A 23618-nucleotide genomic window follows, 5' to 3' on the forward strand; every position below is an offset into this window, starting at 1 on the left:
TTCCAGGCACTGACCTAATATCCCCTTGGCATCTTTCTCAGGTTTCTCCTAAACTCTTGTCCCAGTTTCTGGCCACATGTCCCTTAGTGGCTCCTTTCCACAGCCACTAACTTGGACCTCTCAGACAGCCCCTGTTCTCCTTCCCCATCACCCTGGCTGAAAGAAGGCTGATTGTTTTATATCCCAGTGGCTAATCACAAGGCTGCATCAACCAGCTGGGTACAATGACACCCACACTCCCTGGGACAGAAACCCAAGTATATTGCACCCGGCAAAATATTTGCACAAGCCGCACCTAGTTCTTCATTTTCAGTGTCTCTGAATGGATACCCCAGCTCCCTCCTGTGACCAGGTACTCTACTCACTGTATATATGGTGCCTTCTCCTGGCCATTCTGGGAAGTAGTTCACTAGGTTGAATGCTGTTGAAAATCTTTCAATCCTGGACTCATGGAAGGACAAAACCTGGCTATTAAGCATTGCTTAGATGGGATTTACTTGGACAGAACAGATTGTACCATGCCCAGTACACAGTATGCAACACCATCCAGGCATAACTGACATGTGCAGGCAGGTAGCTTTGTAAATGTACATTTTGTGTCAAACATGAACATTGTGACATAAAAAGTGCAATAGAACAAAGGTGATGAAACTCATGCAGAACTGGATTTTGGTAGTTCACATACAAACACGCTAGCACCCTTTAAAAAGCAAGATGGTGCATCAAAATGAGCTCAGTTCACTGATTAGGTAGTTTAGTTGTAATTATTTACAATTATATTTCAAGTATACTCAGCACAGTGCAATGATAAAAACATAAATAGGCCTTGATAAGTAATAGGAAACTTCGTTACAGCATTTGCCCACTACATTTTTGTTGAGATGTGGGGAAACTACAGTTCTCTGCTTGTGAGAGCGTATTATGCTGTCTCTTCAGACAGGAATACTTTGAAACCAATGCTGTTTTAAAAATAATGGCATCCTATACCTCCAATTTACAGAACAAAAAAGCATAGATTACCTATTCTAATGACCACATTGGCGTGGGTGGCAGTTAGTGATATTACAAACTAGCGTGGTTTGCAATTCTAGTCAAATCAGATGTTTTATTTTGGCACATTAAGTACAGTTCAGAATAACATGGAATTGCAGCTGCATGGCACCAATGAATTAAGCATTGCATTCTGGAAATGCTTTTTTAAACAATTGCTTCCAATTAACTTGTTTTATACTTAGAGGTTCTAAGGTGCACATAGTTTTTTTGGCTGAAACTCTAAAATGTTGTAATTATTTAATTACAGAAGGACGTAATCCAATTCCTTTTGACAGGATGAACTTTTAAAGCAAATTATCAGTTAAAATATTGTGTAGTTCTCTAATTTCTAGCTACACATCTCAAAGCATATTACAAACATTTAAAAATTAAGCTTCAGAACCTCCCCATGACAAGTTATATATTAATACATCTATTTTATGACTGCAGAAACTGAGGCACCGGGAGGTTAAATGATCTGCTCAAAGTCAGGAATAGAACGCAGAACCATTAGACCAGGGGTGGGCAATATTTTTTGCCCAGGGGCCACTTAATAATTTTTTGAAGTAGCCCTGGGCCACCCTAGAAGGGGTGAGGCCTAAACAGGAAGGGGTGGGGCTATCCCACTCCCAAACCATGATTGGTCTGGGGGTGGGAAAGCTCTGTAGCCCCAGCCCCATCCCTTCCTCCCGAGGCCTTGTGTCTTCCTGGGGAGGGCCATAGCTGGCTTGCAACCATATACCAAAATCTGTGACGTGGACACCCTGCAACAATTATTGCCCACCCCTGATTTACTATGTACTAATCAGCACATAGTGCTCCAACACTTCAGTTAGTCTATAAGGTGCCACAGGACTCCTCGCAGCTTAACCAGCACTATATTTCCTCTTGATGCATGCAAGGCAATCCTAAATCTTATTGCTTTCCTTTTGCCAGTAATCCCCTGTGAGCGTGAGCACTTGACCATGGTCATACATCATCAAGACACCTACCAATGCATTACATATTTTATTTAGAAAGGATGAATAAGACTTGAATATTACAACCCTTTAAAAAGTTTAAATTAACTAATCAAATGTAGGAAACTGCACAGGCGATATTATTTACAGAGAATAAAACAAAACTACAAAAGAAAGTTCTCACTACAAAAACAGCACAATGAAATATACAAACATTTCACTTTCTACCCAAACAACAGTATAAACATCAGCCTAAATCTCTCTCAATCACTTAATTTATTTTTATTCCCTGCAAATAAATCAAAGTCAGCTCTTTGGCACAGATTATTAGCATCTTAGTTGCAATGCCTCAAATGTGTTATTGCCACTTAACGCTGCTTCACCAGCACAAAATGTTCCTACGGTTAGTGTAACCAGTTAAAGTAGGATGACATATTATAAAGAGTTTTCTGCTCAATTCTGTGCCACCTTTCATGCCTACACCTGGTATAGGGTGCTTTGGCCAACCCAGAGTTCAGAGCCACTGACTCCATAGGATAAACATGAAGTTCTGGGATTTCAGCTTTGGAGAGTAAGTCTATAACTCTAACAAGGTGTTTTCAGCATTCAATCTACATTTTAACACCACCGTGTGCAAAATATGATACTGCATGATGCTTTTGCTAAATATCCTCTTAGATTTCTACATATGCAAGCTTGACTGCCTAGCTCTTTTGAAGTGCTTTAGCAAGAAAGCATTCTGAGAGAATATTTGGACTTCAGTGCTAAACATATCTCCTGTGTTAACTGCCTGGTGACCTGGTTTGAAGTTTTAAGCCAGTGCAACAAATTCACCTGTAACCGAAAGCACCAGTTCCTTTAGCTCAAAATTATTTATCTCAAAGTTTGGTTGTTGTTAATCTTCCCATTAGTTCTCATCAACTATCTTAGAATTTGTCCCAGAATTGGAAGTGTTTTGGAATAAATGTTTCTATTTCCTTCTTTCATAAGTGTGCTTTCAAAGTGCTCTTTCTTGACTAAACAAACACTTTAATTACACTTCCCCCAAAATATCCTAGATGATAAAATTATCCAGGCACTCATACCATAGTTTTGGTTGCAACCAATTCCCATTACATAAAAAATATATTTTATACCACTTGGTATAAAAAGCTTTTCTGTATCAATCAGTAATAATGTACTGCCAGAATATAAAAATTCCTGTAAAATCCGATATTTGGTCTAATGTATTGTGCTGATGTCTAGATAAATAAAAAGAACAAACTACATCTAAATTTACATTCCCTATTTCCCTACATTTACATTCCCTAATTGTACAAAACTGTTTCTAAATATCTTAATTTTAAAACATGTGTGCTCTCTGTTTTGGCAGAAGAAATATGATCTCTCTTATTGTCCATAAAAGTTTTCTCCATGTGAAGTAGTGAGTCAGTACTTCTTTCCCAGATATCAGGAATTACTTCTACAGGTTATTAAATTAGAAGTCACTTCCAATGCTTGGAAATGGAAGCATATATGAGTTGTTAAATATAATTTTAAGAAAAATACTTCAGAATTGCTCAATAAATGGCTCTTCGGGAAACACTTTCAGAGCACAGCACCTCTCAAAAGCCCCCTCCTGCTCATTTTTTTAAATCAAATATGTCGTCCAGTCAGAAAGAAAAGTGGCCTATCCTCTTTAGTGTTGGCAGTTTGGAATTCATCTCTCAGTCGAAACTGCCATTCATCTTCCAGTTCTAGACGGACAACAGTCTGGCGAAGAGAATTGCGGTCTTGGCAAATAACACACAAGGTGGCACCTACAAGAATGGTTAAAACAAATAATTATGAGTGTTTTGTTTTATCTTCTAAATCATTAACCTGATCAAGTTCTCAATTGATTTCAGTGGAAGTTTTGTCCCTGGAAGAGAGAGGAAGGATGGTTCTGTGTTTAGGGTGCTAGTGAAGGGTTTGGGAAACCCAGGTTCAGTTACCTGCTCTGTCAGAAACTTCCTGTATGACATCAGGCTTACGTGGCCTCTCCATACCTCAGTTACTCATCTTTAAGATGGCAATAATACTTCTGTGCCTCACAGGGATGTTGTGAGAGTACATACATTTCAAATTGTGAGGTGCCCAGATATTATGATAGTGGGACCCATCTAGTCCTTCTGATAACTCAGGATCAAGTGTTACATTTATGACAGTTTCATGGATCAGACTTTAATACCCTTATTCACACTAAGTACTACCTTACTAATTGCAATGGGATGGCAGGGCCTAATTCACCAAAGCACCTAGTTCTTAAAACAGGTGACTGGACACTTAAGTATGTGCTTAAATGCTTTGCTGAGCAGGAATGGATTTAAGAATGTTCTTAAAATTAAGCACATGCTTAAGTGCTTTGCTGAACTGTGGCCTACATTTTTACTCAATGTAAGGTTGGAAGAATCTAGACCTGTATCAATATCTGCCATGTGAAGCCAGAATCCTAAACCAGCAATTTTTTAAAATAAGCAATCATAGACAATCAGGAACCAGACAACCAATGGGGGAAAGGTCAAAACTCCAAAGAAAAAGCAACTGAATCAACTGATTCTATCCAATATTACTATACTCCCAAAGTATATTGAGGAAGGCCTCAAACAACAGCTAGTAGAACTGGTCATGGTCATGAATATCATTCCATGATCAGTGTGTGGCTGGTAGGTAAACAGTTATGTAATGTAGGCTGGAAATTTGTTCCCAGAATATGTTTTGGTGGCAGACTTGATAAAGAAAGGAATAGTTTTGATTGTTTGCCTGTGTCTCCAGTGTCAACTGAGCAAGGTGAGTCCAGAGACAATGGAAGTTACATTTGCACACAAGCCAACACGGGGAAGAGAAGTGAACACGAAGAGACAAACAACAGGGAAGAACCACCTTCTCTGGGGATACTCTTCAGAAGAATAGATTTCAAAGGTTTACTAGACTATAAAATGAAGAGAAGTGAATCCCTTAGTTATGTGTCACTTAAGAAAAAAAAGAGGACAGCTCCCTCTATTTCTGTGAGTATTGAATACTCCTGCTGGAAGGGCTGGAGATGGAAGGAAACTTAACTAACTTTTACTCCTAAAATTTCTATCTCCAGTTCTGTTCCTCCAGGTAAAGGTTAAGGCCTTACCCGCGCCATAAAATTCAGTCTTCAATAGCCAACCACCGCTATAGTGACAAAACCACTACACTGCACCACTTGAATCAGTCTGGCATACTCTGTTTGAAACTAGGTGAAGCTTACTCATGCAGTTTACTCCAGCTTTGCCTGGCCACAAATTTGCAATAATGCAGCTGCATTAGTGGCTGGCCACTGACAGCTGCAACTGGGACAAGTCTCCAGAAAAGGTAAGGCCTACAACACAGTGGAGGGTAGCAGGAAGGAAGCTGGCAATACAATTGCTTGTTTTTAGATAAAGGGTATCACAGTCCAGTGGTGTCAGTTTGGAACATTCAGCACTAAATTGATGAATTTGGTAATTATTTGTTAGTAATATTGAACTATCCATCCTTTATTCCAAGAGGGGAGTCTGTCCCAGACACAAGGATTGTTAGTAAGAGATGGGATCCACCTAACCAAGACAGGAAAGAACAACTTCTCGAGCAGGCTTGTAAACATAGTGAGGAGGGCTTTAAACTAGGTTCGTTGGGGGACAGTGATCAAAGCCCTGAGGTAAGTGAGGAAGTCGGACACTGGGAAGAATCACACGGAGGAACGAGCAACAAAGGAGGACCCTGATTCAGATGGAGAAGGCAGGGCGATCAACTGGTTGTCTAAGGTGTTTGTACACCAATGCGAAAAGCATGGGAAACAAACAGGAAGAATTAGAAGCCTTGGCCCAGTCGAAGAATATTCAAGGAGCTGATAGAGAAGGTATCTGAGCCTCTAGCTATCATCTTTGGAAAATCATGGGAGACAGGAGAGATTCCAGAGGACTGGAAAAGGGCAAATATAGTGCCCATCTATAAAAAGGGAAATAAGAAAAACCCAGGAAACTACAGACCAGTTAGTTTAACTTCTGTGCCTGGGAAGATAATGGAGCAAGTAATTAAGGAAATCATCTGTAAACAGTTGGAAAGTGGCAAGGTGAACAGCCAGCATGGATTCGTAAAGAACAAATCATGTCAAACCAATCTGATAGCTTTCTTTAATAGGATAACGAGCCTTGTGGATTAGGGAGAAGCGGTGGATGTGGTATACCTAGATTTTGGAAAGGCATTTGATGCAGTCTCACATGATAGTCTTATCAATAAACTAGATAAATACAACTTAGATGGGGCTACTATAAGGTGGGTGCATAACTGGCTAGATAACCATACTCAGGATATGTCTACACTACCACCTTAGTTCGAACTAGGGTGGTAATGCAGGCAACCGGAGTTGCAAATGAAGCCCGGGATTTGAATTTCCCGAGCTTCATTTGCATATTGCCGGGCGCCGCCATTTTTAAATGTCCGCTAGTGCGGCCTCCGTGCCCGCGGCTAAACGCGGCACGGACTAGGTAGTTCGGACTAGGCTTCCTAGTCCGAACTACCGTTACTCCTCGTGAAACTTCTGTGCCAGGAGTAACGGTAGTTCGGACTAGGAGGCCTAGTCCGAACTACCTAGTCCAAGCCGCGTGTAGCCGCGGGCACGGAGTCCGCACTAGCGGACATTTAAAAATGGCGTCGCCCGGCTTTATGCAAATGAAGCCCGGGAAATTCAAATCCCGGGCTTCATTTGCAACTCCGGTTGCCTACTTTTACCACCCTAGTTCGAACTAGGGTGGTAGTGTAGACATACTTTCAGAGAGTACTTATTAATGGTTCACAATCCTGCTGGAAAGGCATAAGAAGTGGGGTTCCACAGGGGTCTGTTTTGGGACCAGCTCTGTTCAACAATTTAGATATTGGTATAGAAAGTACGCTTATTAAATTTGCAGATGATACCAAGCTGGGAAGGGTTGCAACTAATCTGCAGGATGGGGTCATAATTCAAAATGACCTGGACAAATTGGAGAAATGGTCTGAGGTAAATAGGATGAAGTTTAATAAAGACAAATGCAAAGTGCTCCACTTAGGAAGGAACAATCATACAGAATGGGAAGCGACTGTCTGGGAAGGAGTACAGCAGAAAGGGATCTAGGGGTTATAGTGGACCACAAGTTGAATATGCGTCAGCAGTGTGATGCTGTTGCAAAGAAAGCAAACATGATTCTGGGATGCATTAACAGGTGTATTGTGAGCAAGACACGAGAAGTCATTCTTCCGCTCTACTCTGCACTGGTTAGGCCTCAATTGGAGTATTGTGTTCAGGTCTGGGCACGGCATTTCAAGAAGGATGTGGAGAAATTGGAGAGGGCCCAGAGAAGAACAATGAGAATGATTAAAGGTCTAGAGAACATGACCTATGAGGGAAGGCTGAAGGAACTAGGTTTGTTTAGTTTAGAAAAGAGAAGATTGAGGGGGGACATGATAGCAGTTTTCAGATATCTAAAAGGGTGTCATAAGCAGGAGGGAGAAAACTTGTTCATCTTGGCCTCTGGGGATAGAACAAGAAGCAATGGGCTTAAACTGAAGCAAGGGAGGTTTAGGTTGGACATTAGGAAAAAGTTCCTAACTGTCAGGGTAGTCAAACACTGGAATAAATTGCCCAGGGAGGTTGTGGAATCACCATCTCTGGAGATATTTAAGAGTAGGTTAGATAAATATCTAGTGTAGGGATGGTCTAGACGGTATTTGGTCCTGCCATGAGGGCAGGGGACTGGACTCGATGACCTCTCGAGGCCCCTTCCAGTCCTAGTATTCTATGATTAACTATGATTTGATTAGAATAATGGAGACTTTGTGGGATGACTCACATGACTGGAGCACTGTCATGGAAGGGTATAAACTCTTCAGGAAGAACAGGCAGGGGATAAAAGGAGAAGCAGTTGCATTGTATGTAAGAGATCAGTATGACTGCTTGGAGCTCCAGTACTTAGAGGGAGAAAAGACTGTTGAAACTCTATGGGCTAAATTTAGAGGTGGAAGCAACAGGGGTGATGTTGTGATTGATGTCTGCTATAGACCACTGGATCAGGTGGATGAGGTAGACGAACCTTTCTTTCGACAATTGAGAGAAGCTTCCAGATCGCAGGCCCTGGTTCAATGGGTGACTTTAATCACCCTGACATCTGTTGGGAGACCAATACAGAAATGTACAGACAATCCAGGAAGTTTTTGGAGAATGCTGTGGATAACTTCTTGGTACAAGTGCAAACGGAACTGACCAGGGGCCATGCACAGCTTGACCTACTCTCACAAACAGGGAGGAATTAGTAGGGGAAGTAGAGGTGGGTGACAACCTGGGAAGCAGTGATTATGAGATAGTAGATTTCAGGATCCTGACCAAAGGAAGAAAGGTGAGTAGCAAAATACACACCCTGGACTTCAGAAGAGCAGATTTTGACTCCCTCAGGGTACGTCTACACTACAACGTTAATTCGAACTAACTTAGTTCGAATTAGTTAATTCGAACTAAGCTAATTCGAACTACCGGATCCAGACTAAAAAACTAGTTCGAATTAGCGTTTTGCTAACTCGAACTAGCATGTCCACTTTAAGTGGACCCTGAACCGGGGTTAAGGATGGCCGGAAGCAGTGCCGGCAGGGCATCAGAGGAGGACTTAGAGCGTGGAGATGCTGTCTCAGGCTAGCCGAGGGCTGTGCTTAAAGGGTCCCGATCCCTACCCCGGACAGAGAGTTCTCAGGGGTGCCCCGCTTGAAAACCAGTCCTGGCTTGGAGTGCCCGGACTGCCCATACTGGGCACATCACACCACTCGGCCATCAGACCGGCTGCACTTGCCGCAGGCTGCCATCTGGGGAGAGGGGGCAATTGGGGGGCTGCAGGAGAGCTTCCACCCCCAGAAGCCCACAGAGCCAGCCCAGTCCTCCCCATCGGGGGCTCGTACCCCATTCCTCCCTCACCTCCTTCCACTTACCCTTCCCTAGCCCCTTTTCTTGACGTACAAAATAAAGGACGATTGTGTTCAAAAATGGAATCTGTCTTTATTGAACAAAACTGGGGGAGACTGGGAAAAGGAGGTGGGAGAGGGGAAGAGAGAAGCTGGGAGAGGGGAGGGCAACTACAATGATCAGGGGTTGGGAACAGGTCCCATATGAAGAGAGGCTAAAGAGACTGGGACTTTTCAGCTTAGAAAAGAGGAGACGGAGGGGGAACAGGATAGAGGTCTCTAAAAGCAGGAGTTGGGTGGAGAGGGTGCATACAGAAAAGTTCTTCATTAGTTCCCATAAAGAAGGACTAGAGGACACCAAAGGAAAGGAATGGGTAGCAGGCATCAAACTAGTAACAGAAAGTTGTTCTTCACAAAGCAAATAGTCAACCTGTGGAACTCCTTGCTGCAGGAGGCTGTGAAGGCTACAACTAGAACAGAGTTTAAAGGGAAGTGAGATCAAGTCATGGAGGTTGGGTCCATGGAGTGCTATTAGCCAGGGGGTAGGAGTGGTGTCCCTGCCCAAGGTTTGTGGAAGGCTGGGGAGGGATGGCATGAGACAAATGGCTTGGTCACTGTCTTCGGTCCATCCCCTCCAGGGTCCCTAGGGTTGGCCGCTGTCGGCAGACAGGCCACTGGGCTAGATGGACCTTTGGTCTGACCTAGGACGGCCATTCTAAGCTCAGGGTCGGGGGGTCTCAGTGGACCCCCTTGATTTTCATGCACACCTGCTCCTGGGTGGCCAGGCTGGCAGCTCTCCTGCCCTAGACGGCCACTTTCCTGTGCCTAGTGCGGAGATCGTGAACGAGATCCACGATGTCTGCACTAGCCCAGGCGGGTGCCCGCCTCTTGCGGTCCCGGGCAAGCTCCCGGGAGCCGCCAGCCTGGTCCCGGGAAGAGGGGGAGGGCTGGGGGGCATCGGGTGGCTGGCTCGAGCCGTGCCAGGTGCAGGGTCTGCTGGCTGGGTGCTGGCAGGCTTGCACCTGGCACGGGCACCGTAGCCAGCCCGTGCCCCTTTAAGGAGTCCGGGGCCGGGAGGGGGGCAATAGAGTTTCCCTGGTGTTGGCCAGAGTGGCCACCAGGGAAACCTGGGGAGGGCTAGCCTCCCACTAGTTCAAATTAAGGGGCTACACACCCCTTAATTCGAACTAGCTAGTTCGAACTAGGCTTAATCCTCGTAAAATGAGGTTTTCCTAGTTCAAACTAAGCGCTCCGCTAGTTCGAATTAAGTTCGAACTAGCGGAGCGCTAGTGTAGCGCCTATGAAAGTTAGTTCGAACTAACGTCCATTAGTTCGAACTAACTCTGTAGTGTAGACATACCCTCCGAGAACTGATGGGCAGGATTCCCTGGGATGCTTACATGAAGAGGAAAGAGGTCCAGGAGAGTTGGCAGCATTTTAAAGAAGCCTTATTAAAGGCACAGGAAGAAACCATCCCAATATGCAGCAAGAAAAGCAAATATGGTAGGTGACCAGATTGGCTTACCGAGGACATCCATGGTGAGCTTAAACACAAAAAGGAAGCTTACAAGAAGTGGAAACTTGGACCAATGACTAGGGAGGAATATAAATATATTGCTCAAGAATGCAGGGGAATTATCAGGAAGGCAAACGCGCAATTGGAACTGCAGCTGGCAAGGGATGTGAAGGGCAACAAGAAAGGTTTCTACAGGCATGTTAGCAATAAGAGGGTGATCAGAGAGGGTGTGGGGCCCTTACTGGATGAGGGAGGTAACCTAGTGACAGATGATGCTGGAAAAGCTGAAGTACTCAATGCTTTCTTTGCCTCGGTCTTCACAGACAAGGTCAGCTCCCAGACAAATGCACTAGGCAACACAGAATGGGAAGGAGGTGGACAGCCCTTGGTGGGGAAAGTACAAGTTAGGAACTATTTAGAAAAGCTAAACATACACAAATCCATGGGCCCAGATTTAATGCATCCGAGGGTACTGAGGGAGTTGGCAAATGTCATTGCGGAGCCTTTGGCCATTATCTTTGAAAACTCGTGGAGATCGGGAGAGATCCCAGATGACTGGAAAAAGGCAAATGTAGCGGCCATCTTTAAGAAGGAAAGAAGGATAATCCAGGAAACTACAGACCAGTAAGCCTTACCTCAGTCCCTGGAAAAATCATGGGAGGGAATCCTCAAGGAATCCATTTTGAAGCACTTGGAAGAGGGGAAAATTATCAGGAATAGTCAGTATAGATTCATGAAGGGTAAGTCATGCCTGACCAATCTGATTAGCTTCTATGATTAGGTAACGGGTTCTGTGGATATGGGAAAGTCAGTGGATGTGATATACCTAGACTTTAGCAAAGCTTTTGATACCGTCACCCACAATAATCTTGCCAGCAAGTTAAGGGAGTATGGATTGGATAAATGGACTGTAAGATGGATAGAAAGGTGGCTAGACTGTCGGGCCCAACGGGTAGTGAGCAACAGCTCGATGTCAGGTTGGCAGTTGGTTTCTAGCGGAGTGCCCCAAGGATCTGTTCTTGGACCGGTTTTGTTCAATATCTTTATTTATGACCTGGATGAAGGGATGGATTACACCCTCAGCAAGTTTGCAGATGACACTAAGCTAGGGGGAGAAGTAGATATGCTGGAGGGCAGGGTTAAGGTCGAGAGTGACCTGGACAGATTAGAGGACTGGGCCAAAAGAAATCTGATGAGGTTCAACACGGACAAGTGCAGAGTCCTGCACTTGGGACAGAATAATCCCAAGCATTGTTACAGGCTGGAGACTGACTGGCTAAGTAGCAGTTCAGCAGAAAAGGACCTGGGGATTACAGTGGATGAGAAGCTGGATATGAGTCAACAGTGTGACCTTGTAACCAAGAAGGCTAATGGCATATTAGGGTGCATTAGGAGGAGCATTGTCAGCAGATCCAGAGAAGTGATTATTCCCCTTTATTCGGCACTGGTGAAGCCACATCTGGAATATTGTGTACAATTCTGGGCCCCCCACTATAGAAAGGATGTGGACGTATTGGAGAGGGTCCAGCGGAGGGCAACCAAAATGATTAGGGGGCTAGAGCGCATGACCTATGAGGAGAGACTGAGGGTATGTCTACACTACCCCACTAGTTCGAACTAGCGGGGTAATGTATGCATACCAAACTTGCTAATGAAGCCCGGGATTTGAATTTCCTGGGCTTCATTAGCATAAAGCGAGCGCCGCCATTTTTAAAAGCCGGCTAGTGCAAACCCCGTGCCGCGCGGCTACATGCGGCACGGGCTAGATAGTTCGAACTACGTAGCCATTCCGAACTATCTGTACTCCTCGTGGAATGTACAGATAGTTCGGAATGGCTACGTAGTTCGAACTATCTAGCCCGTGCCGCGTGTAGCCGCGCGGCACAGGGTTCGCACTAGCCGGCTTTTAAAAATGGCGGCGCTGGCTTTATGCTAATGAAGCCCGGGAAATTCAAATCCCAGGCTTCATTAGCAAGTTCGGTATGCATACATTACCCCGCTAGTTCGAACTAGCAGGGTAGTGTAGACATACCCTGAGGGATCTGGGTTTGTTTATTCTGCAGAAGAGACGAGTGAGGGGGGATTTGATAGCAGCCTTCAACTTCCTGAGAGAGGTTCCAAAGAAGATGGAGAAAGCCTGTTCACAATAGTGACGGATTGCAGAACAAGGAGGAATGGTCTCAAGTTACAGTGGGGGAGGTCTAGGTTGGATATTAGGAAAAACTATTTCACTAGGAGAGTGGTAAAGCACTGGAATGGGTTACCTAGGGAGGTGGTGGAATCTCCATCCCTAGAGGTGTTTAAGTCTCGGCTTGACAAAGCCCTGGCTGGGTTGACTTAGTTGGGATTGGTCCTGCCTTGGGCAGGAAGCTGGATTTGATGACCTCCTGAGGTCTCTTCCAGCTCTATGATTCTATATACTGAGTAGAATCTTAAGGGTAAGATTCTGAAAATTAGAGGGACAACTCCATGCATACAGTGACATATGCCTACTGCATGCACACAAATACCCAATCTGCAAACACACATGGAATATTTATGAATATACATTAGGCAACTCAGGGGAATGCCTACCTAACTTCAAATATCTATAGAACTGATAATACTTGATGATGATGTATGTGTTAGTCTGCTGTAGTGCTGAACTGGTGTGATCCCAAATAGGAAGACATGTACCTGGTTTATTTATGTACAAATGCAAAACAGTATTTGTTTCTTTCTGCCCAAGGGTGGATTTGACTACCCCAAACCAGACAGACACTGCATTTTGTAACAATCATTCTGCAGCTCACCTTTCAGGAAATGAAACTTTTTCAAAAAACTAGCTACAACGAAGGAGTCACAAAGGTAAAGCAGGAGTCCACTAAACATCAAATCAGAGCAACTGATGTTCAGAGAATGAGGCCGTGAACTCACATAGCAAACTGCAATCTGATTGGAGGAAAGAAAAATCAGAAATTAATTTTGTTCAGACTTCAAAGTAGTGTTGCTTGTTAGGGATTTGCATGAAGCTGCAAATATCTGTAACATTTTTACATTTTAGAAATCCTTCCTAACTGTAGGAATGGCCTTCATGATCAACCATTCGTGAGCATCTCAATTGCCCCCAAATAAAAATCCCTCCACTTAACAAAAAGTGCTGTATAAAGAGTTAGGTAGACCTATCAGGATTTACAATCCTCAGCAACTATCTTTCCCCTTAAACAGAAATCTGTGATATGCTTTCCGTGTTTGTATGCATGCACTCACATACACACTCACACAGCTGAATGGTCCAATGCAGCAAACACTTATGGAGTAGGGATGTTAAATTTAGTTTAATCAAATTTAGTTTAATCAAATCAAGTTTAATCAACTAAAACTAATTGACTAGTTGATGGATTTCTCAGGTCACGCTGGGTCCTCCTCCCCCCACTGTGCATCAGCCTTTTAAAGGTATTAAGAGCCTGCTGGCTTTTAATACATTTAAAAGGCAGAGCCGCAGTGGGGTTAGCTCCTGGGTCAGGAGCTAACCCGGCTCTTTTAAATGCATTAAGAGCCAGTATGCTCTCTCCTGGTCCCCACTACCGTCTGCTTCCCCTGCCCCCCAAAGAGACGATAGTGGGGGGAACCATCTTTTTAGCAGGCTCCCCCAGCACCAGCTCCTGCTCCTGACAGAGGCAGCAAGGGGGATGGGGAGCAGCTAGTTGACTAGTTTACATCCCTATTATGGAGGTAAATAATTATACTTGAGAATAAATTAGACTAGTTGTATAAGCAAAAATTATGCATGTCCATAAGTGTATAAGGATTGAATTTTAAGGTTTTCCCTAGAGCCTCTCGCTTTCCAAAACTCTTTCCTCACTGGGACTTCTCAGGCCTGTTAAGAACCCTGGAGATTCACTGAGATGTTTAAAGGTTTGTTCATCTCCTCTAATAAATAAATCTTCCATAAATCTTTGTGTCTTTGAGCTTATCAGAAATCAGCCATAAAGGAACTTTAGGAATTGAGAACATTTGGGGACAGAACAAGTTGTGAAGTCCATTACATGGCTGACTTGGGGAGAAAGATGAATTGGCACATATACCCAATTTCAACTTTGTATAGTTGGATGAGAAGTCAAAACCAAATGAATCAAAACACTACCAGAAGCCTGCCAGCATCATTCATACTTGATTTTCATTTAAGTCCAAATATATATCTTGGTTTTAGAGAGGGGCACAGTCTGAGCACAGGACTTGGAACCAAGAACTTCTTAATTCTAATGTAAGCTCTTGTGTGTAACTTTCACTTCTTGGCTTTGATTTCCCCATTAAGACACCTCAATAGCTGTGCATAATAGCTTACAGGGATGTTCTGAGGACCAGTCAATGTTCATAAAATGCTATGTAAGACAAAAGGGCTATTCAGATCCAAATAGAAAACACAGACTAGATTACTATAACTATTCCTTACTGCAACTGTAGGATTGTTCTCTGCCTACTTTATTTTTAGTTACATACTAATTCGTTGCGTCTAATCATTCATTTTCTATTTGTAACTTACAAATTGTTTTTAAACATCACAATGATCTAACATGATATTGTTAAGAGGCCATGTAAAAATCCCAAAGTGATATATCAGAGAACTAGTACAACACTTGTGTTAAATATCTGCCTAAACCTCAGAGTTACTTGAAGATTATTCAGTACCTGTGGTCCTAAGTTAAGGTAACAGTCCACAGATAGCACTGGATGGCTATAATTCTTCAGTGAGAGAGGGAAGAAGCGATGGCTGTGGTATTGGAGGTATTTTTCAAGGAGCAGCTGAGCAGGTGCTGCCAAGAACGTATGCTTGCTGTCAGGAGCACAGATGTACTGAGCAGGTGCGATTGAAACTGGAGTTTCAGATACCTACCCGGAAAAAAATTGTGATATAGATAAACCCTGATCAGCCACACCCCAATAATCTGAATTTTGGGTTGTACAAAATACATCTCCATTCCAAAAATCCAAAATGCATATCGTGATCAAAAACAGGTTATTCAAAGCTCCTATCTCCCAAAAGTTTTAGATGTCCATGGAAAACTGGAGTTCATGTGTATTTACATAGCATTTTGGGATTTTGCTTTGAATCAAAAGTTCTTCCAGAATGTGCAACGCTGTAAGGAGGAGTTGTTAGGTAGTACTTTACAACAGTTCTACCTCAAATTCACAGTGGAAGGCTTTCTTATTTAAAAAAAAATTGTGTTGTTTAAGACGTTACACAGGAAGATGAATGACTAGAGGTCAGGGTACATTTATGCCCTTGGAATTGTGAGTTCTAGGAGTATCATGTTAAAAAAAATCTAGTGGCACACATGTCCCATCTCTGGCAATAGAATGTACACCAGCAAATCTCAGCTCTCTACTTTAAAGGTTAATGACTGAACAAATAACTAACAACAATGAAAAAAATAGCAACTCTTGCCTTAGACTTAATATGGAAGGACCTCTGCCCTCCTACTGCAATTTGCTTTTTCATGACACTGAAGTGATTGAACCGACAGATCAGAAGACCTGCACTGTGGGCACGCAGGTTGAAATCGACATCATCGCACATAAATCTAGAAAAAAATGGAAACCACAGCTATTAATAAACACTGTTTATTATTGAACATTAGCAGATATATAAGCACTCAGACACTACAGTGAAGCAGGTTGTACAGGTGGGTAGGAGTATGATCCCACCACAAATAAGGTCGATGTTAATGTTTTTGTTGAGTTCAAAAGATGTGGATTAGACCCTAGATGAGATATACAAAGATACAGGTCTCTGACCATCTATTTCTCCTCTGTAACAAAAAGCATGTAACAGGTGAAATTTTCAACATCCCTCTGTAGAAATCCTCAGTCTACCTCTACATTTAAAAGCCACAGAATCACTTCGTCATTCAACAGAGTTGCAAAGAGCCACAATTAAGAAATAAGAGTCAAATTCATCCATGTTTTAAGATTTAATTGGGTTAAATTTGGCCCATTTCAAATTAGAGATAAAACTAAATAGAGACTATTCATCCTGATCTGAAATCAGATGTTGGAGCTGCTAGTTAGCAGGTGGAAGAGGTGGGGAGACCAGAGGCTGGAGGATTGCATCTGATGGGGCTGGGAGGCGGAACATGGGGTGTGTGGCTGGGAGACTGGGGTTGATAGGGAAGGGAGGTGAAGCAGGGGAGCTGGGGTTGATGGGGCCAGGAGGCAGAGTAGGAAGCTAGGGGATTGGGGCTGACTGAGCCAGGAGGCAGAGCAGGAGGTTGAGGGGGACAGTGGGTTGGGGCCTACAGGGCTGGGGCATGAGGGGCTATGGAATTGGAGCCACTGGAGCCAGTGCTGCCGGTGGTGGCCCTAAGCATTTGCATCATAGGACACTACTAAATTTGGAGCACCACTGAATCAGCTGAGTATGCTGAGAATGCCTAAGGACTGCCCCATGTATTCTATTAGCAATCTCCTGAGAAATCCAGCTTGAGTCAGTGAGAGTTTAGCCAGAGTGAACGCTTCATGATTTGGTCCTTGGTCTACACCAGTGACACCTATGGATTCACTCACCTGTTCTGATTATATTGTACGTTCTGAGTCAGATCCACATTCAGCATGATAAAGTCATGTACATGGCAACAGGAGAATGGTTCCCTGATTTCACCCCTATTTGTTTTACTAGACCATTTCCTCATCCCAATCAAGGCATAGTGAGTGACATTAGGCGTTGCTTCGATATGTTGCAGAATTTGCTTCAAAGAAACGTTCCTTTCAGTCCACGTATATTCACTACAGCAGATCGGAAAAAAATGTTTCAAATTCAAAGTATACAAAAAATAATCAGCATCCAGTTCATCTGAGCAGTGTCTTACAATAGTTTTAAATATGAGCACGTTAACCAAGCAACAGAGATGCTAGATCTACCTCCCCATCTTTAGTTCTAATCAGAACCTGAAACTACCTTAAGCTCATTTAACTTTGGCTGACAGTAGAGGTTTGAAACACAGCCTGAATTTGTCAGTATGTTCACTAAGGTCTATAAGGGTGTGTCTAGACTACACCTCTCTGTTGACAGAGAGATGTAGATCAGGCACTTCGAAATTGCTAATGAAGCAGGGATTTAAATATCCTGCACTTCATTAACATAAATATGGCCACCGCTTTTTTTCAAAATGGAGCTTTTTTGAAAAAACGGCAGTCTAGACACGGATCTGTTAAATATAAACTCTTTTTTGACAGATTCCTCATTTTTTGAGGAATACAGGATCTGTCAAAAAAGGGTTTATTTTCAACAGATCCGCGTCTAGACTGCCATTTTTTTTCAAAAAAACCCTCCATTTTGAAAAAAGCGGTGGCCATGTTTATGCTAGTGAAGCATGGGATATTTAAATCCCTGCTTCATTAGCAATTTCGACGTGCTTGATTTGCATCCCTCTGTCGACTGAGGGATGCAGTCTAGACGTAGCCTAAATGTTTTAAGTTAGCCTTATTCTTGCTCCAAGTGAAAGATCTGTGAAAGAACAAAACTACATGGAATTTTTTTAGTTTTGACTGAGCTTTGCTTCTGTTTTGGGGTTTGACATAAAAATCAGTGGAGTCTCAAACATACAAATCAAATCAGAAGAAAAGATTTCTCCAAATCCCTTCAAAGTAAAGCTGCTAAATTTAGCATAGCTCTAGTAATAAATAAATCCGGCCCAATCAAGTGCGTTTAAAAAACTAAAAACAAGGAGACCAGTGGCACCTTAAAGACTATCAGATTTATTTGGGCATAAGCTTTCATGGACAAAAACCCACTTTGTCAAATGACTCTGCATGATGATTTGTATGAATCTGACAACATGTGTTTTTGCTCATGTAAGTTTATGTCCAAATAAATTTGTCACTCTAAGTTGCCACTGGATTCCTCATTGTTTTTGCAGATACAGACTAACAAGGCTACCCTTCTGATACTTAAAAAGCTAAGACACTTGTTTTTATCATATGCAAACCTAAACAAAGTAGAAGTCATATAGGTTGGGGCCATGAAAGGAGCCAAAGTGAGGCAAATGTCCAGGCTCCCCCTGGATTTCAATTAGCTTCTTAGTTCCTTCAAAAATCTTACCCAGAATGCCATCCAGAATGGCTGGGTGACCTTGATGGGAGTAATAGCAAATAAGATACCCTTGGAAGGAATGGAAGGGAAGGGGATCCTTGCTGAAGCACTTACTCCACACAGTAATCTCTCACACCCATGGGCCAGTGATACTGAGTTGCATGCATTCTCCAGTTCCAGTTCCATGTAGAGCTTTGTTTGGCTCTGATCCATCCTACCTATCTTAAGCTAGGAAAGGGAATTTGCTTGCAGATGCCATGGGTTTAGCTGTTCACCCATATGGGAGCCAGGAAGGGTGTTTTTCCAATAGGGCTAATTGGCAGAGGGCCAGGGAGTTTTTCACATTTCCAGCATCTTCAAACTACCGGGCTGTGTCTATACTGGGCCACTTATTCCGGAAAAGCAGCCGCTTTTCCGGAATAACTTGCCAGCTGTCTACATTGGCCGCTTGCTTTTCCGGAAAAGCAATGACGATCTACTGTAAAATTGTCAGTGTTTTTCTGGAAAAACTATACTGCTCCTGTTCGGGCAAAAATCCTTTTCCGGAAAAACTGTTCCGGAAAAGGGCCAGTGTAGACTGCACTGTAGTCTTTTCCGCAAAAAAGCCCCAATCGCGAAAATGACGATCGGGGCTTTTTTCCGGAAAAGTGCGTCTACATTGGCCACGGATGCTTTTCCGGAAAAAGTGCTTTTCCGGAAAAGCATCCTGCCAATGTAGACGCACTTTTTCCGGAAATACTTATAACGGAAAACTGTTCCGTTTTAAGCATTTCTGGAAAAGGGTGCCAGTGTAGACGTAGCCCCTGGAGTTTAAGTAGGAATGTGCTTGGTTCCTAACTGAGGTACTTGGTGGAATTGTTAATTTTTCTCAACTTGTGGCCAGTTTCCAGTGAGATTAATGGACTATAGTGCACAACACCCACAAATAACAGGTTCTGGATTTTCCTGATGGGCCATGGGCTCATGGGATAGGGGGAGAGCTTGTAACTCTTGTGAACCAAGATCAGGTCCTGAAGCTCAACTCCCACCCTTACACATCCTGTGTGCCCCTCGTGGGTGGGGGAAGGGTTAGGACTCAGAGAGAGCAGACTCCTGAAATGAGATAGCTGAGGAGAGCCTACCCTGAATCGTGTGTTGTAGGATAGGAGTCCTATGACTTCTTCACTGGAATTACTTCATGCCTGGTATAGGAGAGTGTGGATGATGTGCAAGTAGTGCCCCTGCCCTGTGTTAAAGCTAAATAAAAGCCAGGACTTTAAAATCCATCCATGTTCGTCTGTCTGCATTGCCCCACTCTATTGAGATCAACTGTCCATGAGCCTGCCACATGTGCCTGCCATCCCTTGGCCAACCAAACTGAATCACAGAACTTCAGAGCCAAAAGCATGAGTCGTGCTGGATTAAACTGAAGTGCTGAGCTGTATGACTGAAGCTATAGACTGGGCACAGATGGGCACTAACCTTTGGGTAATAGGGAGACAAATATATAAGGAAATATTTCCCTGTACCCAGGCAAATACTATTCCCTACTTGTTACACAGAGTAAAAGCCTTGCTGTTTCCAGGATCTCATTTCAACAAGTTGTTCTTGGTCATAGATAAAGAGAGTTTAAAATGACTTTTTCATATTCTTTAACTGTATTGTTTTACCTCTTTCTGTCTCCTGAGCAATTGACTTCTCCTGCATTCCACATAACACAGGAATCGTCGGAAATCACAATGAAAGGCCAGATATCCTGGGGTTTAATCCCCAATTCCTCTTGCCGATTTCGTTCCAGTTCCAGATTATGGTAAGACAGCTCTTTTATTAGAAAGTGTGCAGCACCTGAAGCCAAAAACAGCATAAAAAAGAGGAAAATTGTGGGATAGGAGGTGTCAGGGGCAGAGACAGATGTTGTTTGTTGATAAGTCTGGAGGATTGCATGGTTTTCTCACTCTGAAAGTGGTGATTAAAGCACTCCAGACACAATTTGTCACCATTCCCCACCAAATGCTACTGAATTGACAAGTATGGGTATTGATAGGCTGCTAAAGCCACCACTGGGAAAACTAATAAGATTAGTTTGATTTCTGTGGTGGGAATTTATGTAATGCCTTTAAACAGGGAGAGACAGATTTACCTCCACCTGTCACCTCCTGGGACTAGTCACTGCATATGGTGATGGACCCACCTAAGTAGGGACAGTCAAAATTCCTTGTCAGACTGCCTTTGGGGTCCCCACAGAGCAGACCCTGGGTGCTCCAGACAAAACTTTCTGGCAGACACTTCCTGAGAAATGCACAGAATCAGGGAGTGCATTATTAGGCACCATCCTCACTCCCTGTCCCTGACCAGCAGCAAACTCAGTTAGGGCTAGTCAGCTCGGAGCTCTGCTCAAGTTCCGCTGCCTTGAGGTGCCATGGTTCCTCCACTGACAAATGTCCTGTGGCCAAGGATCTTCTGCCGTATGTTGCAGCTGGCAGATATTGCTCCAGAGTCACACGTCTACTTCACTAATGTGAGCATTATAGGGTTAAGTATGAATGACTTAACGGGCGTTCCTGGATTTTGCATTTATTTGGGACACAAAGCAGAGAACGACCTATCACAGTAAAGAAGGAGGGTATGGTTCCTGAAGTACTGTGTAGGCAGCGAGGTATCGTCAGACCCTTCTGGGGGGGGAGAGGGGGAAAGGCAAAGGGATAGTTACCCTAGGGCCTGGCGATTCAAAAGTGCCCTGGACTCCCAGTCACCCCTGGACTGCTGCGTGACATGCTCCAGGTGGAGGTAAGGGCTGGCTGCCCTCAGACCCACCCTTCTGCCCAAAACCCTGCGCCCCCTTTAGACATGCTGCTGCTCCCTCTCCCCCCCCCCCCACATCTTGCCATCAGCTGCACTGGATATATTATATTATGAGGGATCACTTTATGAAATATTTCAAACTTCTCAGTGTGGGTGTCTATATGAGGATATGCAGTTTTTACCTTCTTTTTTCCCCTCTAATACCTACCTACTCCAGCACTGTTGAAAATACTCGGTAGCACTAGCATGATGTGGTTCGGCCAGTATTTTTTATATATGGCCATTTCATACTCCTTGACAACTAGAACATGCAAATGGCTGGCACCATCCATTGCATGATACAGATTGAAAAGTCCGTGTTCATGGCGCCCAGTTGTGGGAGTAAAAGTGGGGCTTTTTATGTAATCCTGACTCTGTAAAGTAAATACAAAAATGAAGGATGAGTCTCTGTATTATGCTGAATATTATTTAAACAAAGAGGCTCAGATCCTGAGGTGCTGTGTGTCAGGGTAGCTTCACTGTCTTCAGTGGAGTTATGCTGATTTACACTAGATGAGAAACGGGCCTAATATCTAAATAATAGAGAGATTAGGAATTTGTATAAAAGTTGGAAGAGAACAACTGCTATCAAGTGATCAAGGGCTTCAAATCACTTGACTGACTGGTAAAGGAGGAACAGATAAGTGTAGCTCCCGAAAGAACTGCTAAATCTTGATCTACCAGGGATATAAAATCCTCAGTGGCTTGACAGGCCCCAAGGGGAAAAAAAGAAAGTAAAGAATAGAAGAACAAGAAAGCAACCTAACAGTAAGAGAAGAAAGTGAAAGAACAAGGAAAAGACAACGATTATAAAATTACACAGATATAGTGACCTACATTCAAGTTGCTCCTGGTGCTTTGCACACTTGCATTAAGCTTCAAAGCATTCTATGAAGTAGTTAAGTACTGCACAGTTTTTACTGATGAAAAAGTACAGAGATTAAGTGATTTTACAAAAGGTCTCGCAGCAGAACAGTGGTAGGTGTGGGACTAGAATCAGTGGAGACCACATACCTAATTCTAGTGCAGTAACCAATAGTAAATTGAGGATGTTTTTGGTGGCACACAATAAATTGGGATAATTTTGTATTTTGATCAACTTAGAAACAAAACTCTCTCTCAGATAAAGATGCTGCCTAACTTGTTTTGGCAGTGTATTTTTTAGCATTCGTCTGCTAGACTAATCAAAATTGAAGGATGGAGGCAAGGCAGCCTGCTAAGTCTGATAACCTCCACAGCTGTTTTCCCTCAAGCTACGATGAGGTTCTTTGCATGGTTACCATAGAGATTCTTTCAAAACCCTCCTTTATGTGGTTGGGTGGAACCACAGGCAAGCACAGGCAAGCTAGTGATAAATTGCTTGCTCCTATTAAGCCATGGGCTAAACATAATGATGTACATTTGATTCTCATAGCTGAGACCATCCTCTCTTCAGTGTCTTTATCCAGAATCCTGAGAACTCCTGAATTGCTGCATAATAATCTCCAATTGTCATAGTCCCAGCTAATAAGCAATGCATGCCCAGGACCAGCCTTGATTCTGAGCAAAGTATTTGATTGGGACCTTGCGTTCCAAGCTATTTCTGCACCTTGTCTCCCTCTACAGCAAGGGCACCCAAGGAGAAGGAAACAACTCACTGCCAGGCCATTCTCACCATCTCCTGGTAGCAGGGTAGTGAAGCCAAAGAATGGTCTGACCTTACAGATTTTTACATCAGATCTGTCTATGCCCCATATGTGACTATAAATACAATTATCCATCTACCTTGTCTGTGACAAGTGGTAACCTCATGCTTTCCAGCTGTCTTCCCGGTTGACTAAACACAAAATGGTGCTCCTTTGACTTGGGGATGATAAAATGCAGCTGGATCTCCTCCCCGAGCATGGAATAGGAAAAGGCAAAAGCATGCAGGGTGGACTCATAAAGCTGAGGAGGGAAAGAGGACAAAGCTAATGATTCAATTCTAACTTCACTTTCCAAGAAAGCACAGCTCAGTTCATAGACATCAGTAAGTCAGTATCACACAGGATGGATACAGCATGTGGCACTGTGACACCTTTCACCTCACAACTCATATTAATATTAATCAGTGAGGCTACGTCTACACTGGCCCCTTCTTCGGAAGGGGCATGCTAATTTTGAACTTGGGAATAGGGAAATCCGCGGGGGATTTAAATATCCCCCGCGGGATTTAAATAAACATGGCCGCCACTTTTTTTCCGGCTTGGGGAAAAGCTGGAAAAAAGCGTCTAGACTGGCGCGATCCTCCGGA

The 23618-nt window shown here is 43.4% G+C and overlaps 1 protein-coding gene across 6 annotated transcripts in view; it reads right to left on the reverse strand.

Annotated features, from left to right (window-relative positions):
* Positions 1-847: 847 nt before the first annotated feature.
* GREB1 (growth regulating estrogen receptor binding 1) overlaps positions 848-23618 on the reverse strand; it is a 169665-nt gene continuing 146894 nt past the window's right edge. For 2 of the 6 annotated variants that reach the window (XM_089777047.1, XM_089777045.1), the window contains 8 exons: positions 23111-23272; positions 21516-21720; positions 20176-20350; positions 17002-17220; positions 15884-16019; positions 15127-15327; positions 13248-13386; positions 852-3790 (listed from right to left, as the gene is read on the reverse strand). In XM_089777047.1, coding sequence (XP_089633173.1) covers positions 3627-3790; positions 13248-13386; positions 15127-15327; positions 15884-16019; positions 17002-17220; positions 20176-20350; positions 21516-21720; positions 23111-23272 — 1401 coding nt within the window. In that variant the 3' untranslated portion in view covers positions 852-3626. Of the gene's footprint in view, positions 3791-13247; positions 13387-15126; positions 15328-15883; positions 16020-17001; positions 17221-20175; positions 20351-21515; positions 21721-23110; positions 23273-23618 lie in introns of all 6 variants that reach the window. The other 4 variants (XM_089777049.1, XM_089777050.1, XM_089777046.1 and 1 more) reach the window with 4 other exon arrangements.

The sequence above is a fragment of the Pelodiscus sinensis genome, chromosome 3 (assembly GCF_052426305.1).
Source record: "Pelodiscus sinensis isolate ZL-2025 chromosome 3, ASM5242630v1, whole genome shotgun sequence".
NCBI classification, from domain to species: domain Eukaryota; kingdom Metazoa; phylum Chordata; order Testudines; family Trionychidae; genus Pelodiscus; species Pelodiscus sinensis.